The sequence below is a fragment of the Bufo gargarizans genome, chromosome 3 (genome assembly GCF_014858855.1).
Source record: "Bufo gargarizans isolate SCDJY-AF-19 chromosome 3, ASM1485885v1, whole genome shotgun sequence".
NCBI classification, from domain to species: domain Eukaryota; kingdom Metazoa; phylum Chordata; class Amphibia; order Anura; family Bufonidae; genus Bufo; species Bufo gargarizans.
In genome coordinates, this window is record NC_058082.1 from 425327899 (window position 1) to 425340825 (window position 12927).

At 42.4% G+C, this 12927-nt stretch overlaps 1 protein-coding gene across 1 annotated transcript in view; it reads left to right on the forward strand.

Annotated features, from left to right (window-relative positions):
- Window positions 1-7928: 7928 nt before the first annotated feature.
- The window catches only part of RASSF5 (Ras association domain family member 5), a 109425-nt gene continuing 104426 nt past the window's right edge, over window positions 7929-12927 (forward strand). Inside the window, exon 1 of the mRNA XM_044288457.1 lies at window positions 7929-8493. Coding sequence (XP_044144392.1) covers window positions 8340-8493 — 154 coding nt within the window. The 5' untranslated portion in view covers window positions 7929-8339. The remainder of the gene's footprint in view (window positions 8494-12927) is intronic.

Here is a 12927-nt window from a genome sequence, read left to right on the forward strand (position 1 = left end):
AAAAACTGATTTGTTACCACTAAGTGCAGGGAAATTCGGCTTTGTTGCAAATCAAAGTTTTCCAAACTTCAGACCGAATTCAGTTTCGAATGCTTTGCTTTGCTCAACACTAATCTCCACCAGCATTATGGTCCTGCAGCGCTAACATGTCTTTCTGGCTGCAGAAGTGCTGTTCTGTACACACCACGTTATCATGCAGCCAATGACTGGACTCAGCATTGTACGGCATGTGGCTGCTGAGGATAGTGACTGGCTGCAGAAGTGAAATGATGTGTACTGATGTCACCACTGCAGCCAGGAGAACAAACACCAGCAAAGGAAGTGGCAGGGGAGAAAAGAGGTAAGTACAGCTTGCTTTATTATTACATTTACTGTGCCTGGGAAAATAATCCCTTAGCTTGGACATCCCCTTTTATGATCTGATTGGTCACAAAGCAGTCCGCCTGATAATAGAGAATACTGTGTGGCTGTTCTATGCTTGACACTACAGGAATGGATACATCATCGGACCCTGAAGAGGTGAAACAACCACTAGACCACCAACTTTAGCCATTGTTACTTCTACCCTAGATCACCAAGGAGCGCATTAACCCATCCAGTAGCTTACTCTACCAGAGAATCAAATATTAGCTTCATTTCTACCTGACCATAAAGAACAGTGGCATAAGCCCTCCTTCACACCATTATTATCCTAGACCACTAGGAAAGCTGCAATTAACCCCTCGACTACCCTATAATATCAGAGATGATAGCATTATCCCTTATACTACCATAGACCGCAAAGAACGTTAGAATTTTTTCCGCCTCATTTTCTGTTGTCTTTTTTTCAGTACTTTTTATAGTCTAAAAAATATAGCATTTTATCTTAAAATCATGTGTAATAAGGATAAGGCAGGGAGTGTTTATAGTCTTGAAATGGAGATTTAAAGGGTGGCAGCCCTAATGAAAGTTGACAGTTGCAAACTCAAATTTGGCAAAGATGGATGAGGCCAAACTGTGCTGGGTTTTTTCTTTCCACAGATCCCATAGCAGCTGCCATTGATGTTTCTGTGGATCAATTTTGATAGTAAATGTAAAAATGATCTCTATATATGAGAAATATTTACTATGAAATGTTTTATAAAGTTACAGTATCACAACTATAATCATGGCTGGACTTACACTGCCGAAGCCTATGTGCATAAGTAGTTTGGCATTTGAACCGCACTCTATCTAACAGCTACATGTTTACAGACCATTTTAAACATTATTTGCTGTATTTTGCTTTTTCTACTTTTTTAAACCTAAATTATGCCATACTAGATTTTCATATGACAAAATCATAGATTTTATGTTTCATATTGCAACGCACGGCAACGGCCAGGGGTCCCTTAAAGTAAATGTTTTTTGTGACGCTAATTGCAGTGAAGCAACAAGGGCACAGGGCCCCTTTTTAGTGATACTGTGGTAGATGGTACCCAGGTGTAGGAATGCCAGAGTGGTGTAGGGTAACCTATAATGTCCCTTATTGTTTTGTGCATGTGTCATGGTGCTCCTATCTGGATACACTGGAACCCCAGGCGTTGTCGTCCGAAGCAGACAAATAGAGGGTAGTTGAAATAGAGGATGGAGAAATAAATTTAGTCCAGACCTTGTGATGAAGTTCAATAACAGCTTTACTTGAATAAACGTTTCTCCAACAGTTTCAGGCTTTGTCTTGGTTCCCAGCAGGCGTTAGCATTAACTCTGGCAGGCAAACAAACTCAACCCTGCTATATCTGTTGCTCTCTGGCCCTGCTGTGCTGACAAGCTTATTGTATAACTTTGCTTCTTTCTTTATGCTGCAACTTCTCTCTGTAGTCTGTCTCTAGATTAATAGCAGGGAATCTATACCTCCTGGCTTCAGAGGCTTCAAGCTGTGGCCTCAATATCCAGCAGAACTGAAAGTGCTCTAGCTGGCTTAGGCAGGACATGTCCAGCAGGAACATGGACCTGCCTTCTCCCGCTAGTAGGGGTTACTCTCCACTGACCTCTAACTAACTGAACTCCTCCTTAGAGGGAGAGAAGAGAATGGAAAGAAGGTTCCATCCTCTGCAAATGTAGCTCTGCCATGCTTGCTGCCACCTTCTGGTGAACCAGGTACATTACATGAACAATAACAGTTGCATACAAATAGCAATGCACATTGTAGTGGACTGAAATGAATGCATAAGATGACACTGTGTTAGCGCATAGAAGACAGTAGCTGGGTGCAGAGTGGTAATGGCACTCTGGGTCATTACAATATCATAAACTTTATGTAGGGTTCAGATATTTACTAGTCATGTAACATATCTGACATAATGGAACAGGAAGCCTTTCTAAACTCCATATGTTAATCAAATGGATTATAAACCATTTTGTGATTAGGACTGTGGTAATTACTGGCATCTATAACTGGATGGCGCTGTGTTATTACTAATGGTAAATCATATTCCTAATGCAACTGACTAAGTCACTTTTTCCATAACAACAAGAAAATGGTTTGTTTTCTGCATAATACCTTGTAAAAAAATGACTTCTAAAAGCACAAGTATTCTGCTGGATATAAAAGTATGAAATAAACCTTCTAAGCAAAGATGTATAGTCGTGGCCAAAAGTTTTGAGAATTACATAAATATTGGAAATTGGAAAAGTTGCTGCTTAAGTTTTTATAATAGCAATTTGCATATACTCCAGAATGTTATGAAGAGTGATCAGATGAATTGCATAGTCCTTCTTTGCCATGAAAATTAACTTAATCCCCAAAAGAACTTTCCACTGCATTTCATTGCTGTCATTAAAGGACCTGCTGAGATCATTTCAGTAATCGTCTTGTTAACTCAGGTGAGAATGTTGACGAGCACAAGGCTGGAGATAATTATGTCAGGCTGATTGGGTTAAAATGGCAGACTTGACCTGTTAAAAGGAGGGTGATGCTTGAAATCAATGTTCTTCCATTGTTAATCATGGTGACCTGCAAATAAACGCATGCAGCCATCATTGCGTTGCATAAAAAGCCACTTCTCTTCAAAACAAACATCAGAGACAGATTGATCTTCTGCAGAAAATATGGTGAATGGACTGCTGAGGACTGGGGCAAAGTCATATTCTCCGATGAAGCCTCTTTCCGATTGTTTGAGGCGTCAGGAAAAGGGCTTGTCCGGAGAAGAAAAGGGGAGCGCTACCATCAGTCCTGTGTCATGCCAACAGTAAAGCATCCTGAGACCATTCATGTGTGGGGTTGCTTCTCATCCAAGGGAGTGGGCTCACTCACAATTTTGCCCCAAAACACAGCCATGAATAAAGAATGGTACCAAAACACCCTCCAACAGCAACTTCTTCCAACAATCCAACAACAGTTTGGTGAAAAACAATGCATTTTCCAGCACGATGGAGCACCAAGCCATAAGGCAAAAGTGATAACTAAGTGGCTCGGGGACCAAAACGTTGACATTTTGGGTCCATGGCCTGGAAACTCCCCAGATCTTAATCCCATTGAGAACTTGTGGTGAATCCTCAAGAGGCGGGTGGACAAACAAAAACCCACTAATTCTGACAAACTCCAAGAAGTGATTATGAAAGAATGGGTTGCTATCAGTCAGGAATTGGCCCAGAAGTTTATTGAGAGCATGCCCAGTCGAATTGCAGAGGTCCTGAAAAAGAAGGGCCAACACTGCAAATACTGACTCTTTGCATAAATGTCATGTAATTGTCGATAAAAGCCTTTGAAACGTATGAAGTGCATGTAATTATATTTCACTACATCACAGAAACAACTGAAACAAAGATCTAAAAGCAGTTTAGCAGCAAACTTTGTCAAAACTAATATTTGTGTCATTCTCAAAACTTTTGGCCACGACTGTAGATACCATGGTGGCAAGCATAGCAGCTTAGGGTCACCCTCCATGGCATACATGAGGAATGGTCCCACTACAACCTCATCCCCCTCTCCATATGAAAACACCATACATGATACTTAAAGGAAACCTGTCACCAGGATTTTGCGCATAGAGCTGGGGACATGGGCTGCTAGATGGCCGCTAGCACATCTGCAATACCCAGTCCCCGTAGATCTCTGCGCTTTTATTGTGTTAAAAAACAGTTTTGATTGATGTGCAATCCTCCGAATCTCCTCCTTGCTGGCTGACATCACAGAGCTTGGGCGCCGAAATCTCGCGATGCGCGAGCTAGCGCATGCGCAGTGTCGGCATCATGTTCATTCCCTGTACTGGCATCAGCACAGGGAACGAACTATGGATGTGCTAGCTCGCGCATCGCGAGATTCCGGCGCTCCAGCTCTGTGACGTCAGCCAGCAAGGAGGAGATTCGGAAGACGCGGGGCGGTACTGGGCTCCTTTCCGCTTGACTCATCTCGGCTACAGGACTCATATCAGGACTCATATCAGGTCATTTGCATATCAATCAAAACTGTTTTTTAACACAATAAAAGCGCAGAGAGCTATGGGACCTGGGTACTGCAGATGTGCTAGCGGCCATCTAGCAGCCCATGTCCCCAGCTCTATGCGCAAAATACTGGGGACAGGTTTCCTTTTAAGGTAATATATTGTGGGAAATTTCCTTTTGTTGTAAATATTTTTTAATTAGTCCTTTTTTCTCATTTCCATTGTCTATATTAAAACATTATCCTGAACCACTAAGCCTCATAATAGGATTACATTTCTAATTCTGTAGATATCACTTCTCAGCAGTCATCATGGGCAAGGTAAGGTAACACCTGTCTATGGATAACATAGGCTCCACCATTCACAACAGGTGATGATCTCAGCTTGCCTACTCTCCTTCTCTGAACAGTGACCTCTGCATAGATCGCAGAGCATGCACACAAAACGCTCCCACAGAAATCAATGTCTATGTTGCTTCTGTAAAACAAATCCAAAAACTGCTTTTCACAAAGCAGAGCAGTCAGATCCAACAAGATCACTGGAGCAGAAGAAGCGTTAGGTTGCCTAGCAGCCATACATGGCACAAGCTGCGACTGCCCACGGACGCACAAAACAGGTGAGGTCAGTAGCAGTATATGCGTTTCTAAATATAATCTTGGGGAACCTACCAGTCCTTATTTTAGCTCTTAATGTGAACTGTATGCCTTATATGATGTTAGAGACTGCCAGTCAGAGAGCTCCTTTAATCATAAGGAAAATGGTGCAGCTTGGCAGCGAGTTTGCATCTTCTGGATGTGGACACAGCTTTAAACTAGGGTGGAACAGGGAGCCATTAGCTCCACCATTAGCAACAAGCTAAGATAGGCCTGTGTAGTAGACAGGAACACATCTCCAGAACATTCTGAAGGGGGACTCATCTGTACTCCAAGTACAGTGGGTGGTTGGCAAACAAGGTGGGGGAATCCCAGATGGCCCTGCTCCCTGGCCAACCTTATGATCAGTAGGCAGCCAGAGTGGAAGGCACGAATGAGCAGAGTAGTTAAATCAAGGCATGGCTAGGAAGCTTCTGCTTCCACGAGATTAACACAGCAGTGGGCAGAGTGGGAAGAGTACAGGTCAAGAGGATGCAGAATAAGAAGAAGTAAAGTAAGAAGGAGGAAGCCCCATGGTTAACATGGCATGTGTCTACTATCTGTTTAAAGTCCCCCCAAAAGCCATTGATGGCCCCACACAAATGTAAACCTGTGTATGGTTACATACAAATAGCAAACCCTAATTATATAACAGATGCCAACACAGTCAGTATAGATTCCAAAAATAGTAGAAAACTTTATTAGTACATATTAAATAGTCTAAAATAGATCATATTGCAGCAGCATACATATACAGAAAAACCTATCTCTCCACACAAAATAAGTCAAGTGCTTAGTGCAATATTGAAACAAAGGTAGCAATGGAGGACTATAATGGGCAAAAAAACAAGAGGCAACTTTAAAGTGCAAATTACAATGTAATCAAACAATACAGAATCTAAACATAGCCCATAAGGGAGAACATAATAGAAATGAGATACCGACCAGTATAGCTCCAACCTCTGGAGCTACTATATACAGGTCGGTATCTTATCTTAGATTCCTCACTTTTGCATCATTCTCTCACTCCTGGTTGCCTAATAGTGCTATCCTGCTCCTACCCCCAATACTGTGGCCACTGTGCTCCCTAATGTCACCAAATACTATACTGCAGCAATAACAGTGTCATGCAGATAGTCCCCAAAGTGCTCCCAAAAGTCCCATCAATAGAAATAATTCTATCCCAGATTGCCCTCACTAGTGATAGTGCCCCCTCCAGTGCCCTCAATAGTAATAATGCTCTCCAAAAGTGCCACAATTAGTAGCAATGCCCTCCATATTGTGTCCAATAAGAATCTCTCCACAGAACCCCAGTAGTAATAATGCAGCTATAATGCCCCCCGTAGTGCCCCCAGTTTTTTTTAAGGCCCTCAGTAGTGCCACCAATATTTAATGCCCCCAGGTATTTATAGTTGCCCCCCTGTAGTGTCTTCAGTATGTTTAATGTATCCAAGCAGTGCCCCCTGCATTTATAATGCTCCCTCTTATTACTGCTCCCTTTGGTGCCCCCTGTATTAATAATGTCCTCAGCAGTGCCCTTTTTTTAAAATAATGTTTAAATTTGTTGTGCCCCTTTATTTATAATGTCCTCCCCTCTGGTCTGTCCTAAGTATGTCCTCATAAGTGCCCCCTTTATTTATAATGTCCTCCCCTCTATACTGAAGTCTTGAAAGAAAAAAAAGTACTCACCTTAGTCCCTCTTCATGTCACCATCTGCACATACATTGCATGTACCCTGGCCCAGGTGGCGCATCAACTTCATCATGTCACTACATGTCATCACATCTGCCCGCCCCGAGACTGAGGCCCACAAGCATGAACAGTGGAAAGATGCAGCACTCTTTCTCGCCTGTTAAGGGTCAATTGTGTGGTTTGCATTGTGGTCAAGACCACCACTAGCCTTAGTACGGGGAAGCATGGAGGATCACTTTAAAGGGCATCTGTCAGCAGATTTGTGGCTGACATTTTGCATGTGCACTTGGCCGCTGAAGGCATCTGTGTTGGTCCCATGTTCATATGTGCCCGCTTTGCTGAGAAAAGTGATGTTTTATTATATTCAAATAAAACTCCAGGAGCAATTGTAATAAGGCCCATTTACATGGGATGATTATTGGGACACTGATTGGGAATGAGGGTGATTTCCCTCGCGCCACCATCACCATGCCACTGTGATTTCCAATGGGCTAATCAATCCTCTGATCACTGATACAATATGATCGGGATGACAAATATTAACCTTACAGCCATAGCTGTGCCAAATTAAATTGCTCAATACATCCCAATGATGAATGAATTGCTAATCCCTTCATACTGGGCACAGGAATATATATATATTAATCAGAAAGCTCGATTCCATCAGTCTTCTCAGTCACATGCACTAAGAACTACCCTGTGTCGTGCACAGCTATATTTCCGTGCGGCTTCTTGTTCAATGCGTTAGTGCCAATCCTGCCACCTGACTGATGTTATTTTCCGTAATACTAATATTCAGAAAGACTCTTACGTAAAGGTTCCTTCTAAAAGCTTCTTAAAAGCCCCACACAGAGTCATTATGTATAATTTAAGTGCCAGTCCTTTTTTATTTCTTTATTTAAAGGAAGTCGGCGAGGAGGCTCAAATATAAAAATCGTTTAATATTACGTGTACGTGTTGCCGGAAAACTTTTCCTGGTGCTGTAGGTGGCGCAATATGTGACTGACTGGCTCATTATGTTGCTAAAGGGTTAGAGGATTGAACTGATTGAGAAACTGAAGATATCTGACAGAGGGAAAAGGGGAGAGGAGAGTCAGCACATTGGTCCCTGTGTAGCACGGCAGGGTTTTAGGTTACAGTCTCAGCCACTCCAGCTTTTTATCTTATCTTACAGAAATAGAAAGTCATTTTTTTTCCAAGAGCTGGTACAGAGAAGACAGGCGGATGCGAATCTTGGCTGAGAAATCTGTCTAAAAGCCAGTGCAGCCCAGAAGCTGTTGTCAGCCTGAATTTCATTCCTATTTACCTATTCACTGTGGCGACAGGGAGTAACTAAACTCCTTCATCAAGAACTGTTCCTCTGCCGCGCAGTCCTGTAGTGTGATGTACAGCATCTGTACGAAGGCTTTTCGTGTTCTCTGCTGTAATCAACGCCCTCTACTTTCTTTGGAAAATACCTCCTGCTAATTGTCTCGCTGTTTTTGTGAACTGCCAGAGCTGCCAATTGATTCTTCTATTAGGGTATCATAATGGTGATGTGCAGAGAAAGATCGTCTGCTTTTCTCTGTATTTGTGTGGAGTTCGACCTCAATGCGCAAGACTGAAAACGGGAATGGCACACCGGAGGACGGAGACCACGACGGCATGTTTTGGAGTTGTGACAAAGAAAATCCGCAGCCTTTTCCGGCACTTCCCAAAGTCAAAGTCATGGTCAGAAGGCTTTCAGCTTCTCCCAACACCCAGCCATGAGCTACTCATAGTCAGAGGTATGTCTGCTATGTATGGAGTTATGAGGCGTCAGGTCCTGTGGTTGTAACTGAGTATATTGTTTCACTTGGTGTCCACATGCCTTATGCTACAATTTAGGTAAAGTTGCCTTAGAGTTTTCAGTTTCAAAAATAGTTTTAAAAGTCCACATTATGGTGCAAGCCTACTATAACCTCTCAGGGGCATAGTTGAGAATGTTCCCCATGTGTTTGAGGGGAGGAGGGGGTGCACCCGCAAGCCACTCTGTCTTGACCACGTTACTTAGCTAGGACAATGATCTGAATATGTGCCCAAGGTGCAGGAAAGCCTACCTACCATTCTGTATCCTTCACTAAATTAAATTTCCAACTATGAGTTTACATTCGAATATTAGGCATCTTAAGGTTAATTGGCTTTCTACGATATTGATTCTAGCATGTGTGCCTGAAACATGGTGTTGACTTACACATGATATGCAAGTAAGTGTTTATGTAGGTTCTCAAAACTTAAAATATGCGAGTAAGGTTGGAATCATGGATGTAGATATTTTCTGGATTTTTGTCTAAACTTCCAGTTAGTGATCTAGGTGAAAACAAATGAATTTTTCTTGATCTTGATCGAATGGTTTGATCTGAAGTCAGTTGTAGAATTTATGTACAGACAAATAAAAGAGGCATCACCTCCACATCAATACAATGGAGTAGAAGCCATATTTAAATAATGAGCTCTAAATTCACCCAAACGTATTCTATATTTCCAGAAAAACATACCCTACCATGTAAATCATCTCTATTGCTTGCATGGTTGGATAAACTTTTTGAGGTCTTTTATGATGTTTTTTTTACCTCAGTTGTCTCTTGTGCTGTTTGTACTGTGCTACCCTATAAGTCGTAGCTTAGGAAGACCCATTCAATAAATGTCCGCCTGTTCTCTTCCTTGCCTTATTGGTATTACTTTAGCCAACATCCTGGGGTACCGGTTGTTTCCATTCCACCTAAACATCCCAAGAGTGTCTGCACTGCGCAAGTACAGACAACTTATAGGAAATGGAGATAGGGCTAGCCTGAGTTGGGTCCACAGGCCTCATAGCAGCTGGATGGGCTATGCTACATTCGGTCTTTGGCTCCCAATGCCACAGCAGAAATATATCTTGGAGCTGAAAATGATGTATCATGCTGATTGTGCATTGATATTATCATGTTATACACTGCAATTGATTGTTATATTGTATTTAGATCCAATCCAGCATGATGTGACCACACACAGAACAGTCAAGGTTGTCACCTTGGACCAAGAGCTCCACGCTATAGTCTGTCTCTATCACATACATCCACTGCAGTGAAAGGGTTAATAATGAAGCCAGTGACCACAGCAATTCAGTAACACTCCCAGCAGCTTCTAAGTAGTTGGGATAATCAATGACTTGTGTAACACCAGAAGAAAGGTCACAAGCTCTTGTGTAGGGCTCAGTTACAGATGGAGAAACTTGTAAGAAGACAGAACTGAGGATCGATGAATCAGACTGTGAAACAATTTAAAGATACAGAACCCCCTTTTCCTTCTTTTGGTTCCGTCATCCTGTTGGCAGTCTTCATAACAACCTCTGTTCTTCATCGTCTCATTAGCCTTTTAATATAGAATTTGTCATATATTAATAGAACATTTAAACAGTCTGATTTCATTTGCAGTGATGCATTGGTGTTGCCATAGTAACTCAGCAACACTGCCATCATTGCAGAAGGGAATCTTGGGCGCTTCTGGAAAGGCTTTTATGCCCACTGTTACTATGGCAACGTGCCAGCCATATAGATGGAAAACATTTATATAGGGTAAGCGATGCCAGATACTGAAGCAGCAATAGATTCCTCTCACACAGATATTAACTCTTTGAAATCTGAGTAAGAGAAGGGACGTATTCATTCTAACTGAATGCAATATCTATGTGCAGTTGTGTGCTGTTAATAATATACTGCCATGAAGCATGGCTAAGACTTACTTGAACCTATTTGTAAGAAGATAACGTGTAAAGTTTCATTCATGAACACATGACTGTAGTAGCCAATTGTTAGACGCAGCGATGACATCACTACAGGGGACACATCACCACTGCAACCATCAACGGGCTACGCATGGTCACATGTCCATGTATGAAATGTCATACAGCCAAGAGTTGCATTCAGTATTCTGCAGGCTGCTGAGCTCAACTCTTCCAGGATACCATGCTCGTTCAGTGTTCCAACAGTGCTGTGTGAGAAGAAAAGTCTTTAGGCAAGGCACCTTGCATATAGTAATATAGCAAACTGTACTATATAAAAAATAACTCTCACAGAATACAGTGTAGAACATTACATATTAGGAGTTCAGCTAGGATAATAAAAAAAAACTACTCACTTGTCTGTAGTTTCGTAGTTACAGTGCCAACACCCCGTTCACGGTCACTTCCATTCCTGGCCGGACTAGAAGTGATGTTTTTCGTGTGACCACTGTGCTTAATCTCTGGCCTCGTCAAGAAAGAAACATCCCTCGGCGTAAGGAAACAGCCAAATAGGTAATATCTGCAAATAACATCAGAGGATACTCAATACTTGCTCCGAGGGATGTTTCTTTCTTGACAAGTTTCAGTCTTCTTGGGGAGTTCAGGCACCCTAGATAAGAAGAATTTCCATCCATGGCTGCATACTAACCGATCCTATGGTTGTGTCTACACTAGAGGCGTGCCTATTGTCAGCACAACCCCGTAAGGTGGAACCGTATGTTACTGTAATCTGTATGTTATCACCCTATGTTGCACCTGTTTTATGTTTACTAGTAAACATCGCCTGAGATTAATCTGTGGCCTCAGCTGTCACATGTGCTTGAAGGGCACTTCACTAGTACATCACTAGCAATGATGTGCCGTTCAAACTGCCCGCTGAAGCCAGTGATTGGCCACAGTGGTCACAGGAACAAGGCACTTCCAGTCCATGGGCAGCGGCCTGGAAAGATGGGACTGCAGACAAGTGATTGTTTTATTTTTTTATCACCACCTTTAATGCTCTATGTGATCTAGCAGCAAAAATCTTTATGTACATATTTGCAACAATACTAATTTACCCAAGACACCTAAAATAAAAAACAAAAACTTGTCCTACTACTGTTTTCACTTTAGAGCTCATAAACAGATCTATGTGTCGCCATGGTTACAGACTACAAACAAACACTGTGTTAGTCTGATCCTGTTCATACTCATAGCATTCATAGTAAAATAGTTTGTAAGGCTGAACAAAAACATATCTCCATCCAGTTCAGCCTATCATCCTGGAAAGATAATATAGAGGAAGGAAAAAGATCCCATGAGATGAAAGACAATTTTCCTCTTCTTAAGGGAAAAATCCTTCCCAAATCCAAATTTGGCATTCAGAATAACTCTCCAGAATTCTATAACCTGTAATATTATTACTAGAGATGAGAGAAGTTTTGAAAATTTCGATTCGACAGCTTCACCGAAGTTAGACAAGAAATTCAATTAGTTCCGAATTAATTTGTCACAACTCATGAGAAATCAGGTATACCCAGGCCACTCTGCCTAATCATATTCTTCCCTCTTGGAGGACCACTCTCAGTATAAAGGCTTGGAGGTAAACTGCAGATAAAGTGCAGGGAGATCGTAGGAGACTGCTGAACTACAGACTCTGCTACAATTTATCACCATGTACAGAACTGTGCATTGCACCAATATTCAAGTAGTGGCCCATGAGTGGGAGGGTGGCAGCAGCGGCAGTGACAGTAACAGTGATGGCTAAAGAAAACTGGTCATCAGACTCTCCAGACTTAAGTTGCTGCTTATGGAGCTGGTGCTGCTCCTCCTCCTCTGCTAGTTCACCCTCCTCAGGGCTCAGGTGGCCGTGAGATGTAGGTGCCACATCTGTCCCCTCGCCAATCATATTTCTCAGCATCCCCTCCAGGATGTGAAGGAGTGTAATGACATCATTCATCCTGTAGTTCTGCCGACTGACAAAGTGGCCTCCTCAAGCGGCCTGAGCAAACGACACTTGTCACGCACGAGCTACCACTGGCTAACATGGAAGCTACAACAGGGAGTGAACCTGTCCATTTACTGCATTGAGAAATCGTCAAATGCCTTTCTTTGCTCATATAGACAGTCTAACACAGGGGAAGGCAACCTCCGGCTCTCCAGCTGTTGTGAAACTACAACTTCCAGCATGCACACTTGCTCTGCTCTTCTCAGACCTCCCATAGAAATGAATAGAGCATGCTGGGAATTGTAGTTTCACAACAGCTGGAGTGCCGAAGGTTGCTGACGCCTGGTCTAACATATGGAGCGTGGAATTCCAGTGGGTAGAAACGTTGCACATCAGGTGATGTTAGGGAAGAGCATTTAGCATTTGCAGCTCAAGGAGGGCATGTTTTGCATGGTGAGAGTGTCTGAAGTGCATGCACAGTTTCCTGGACAT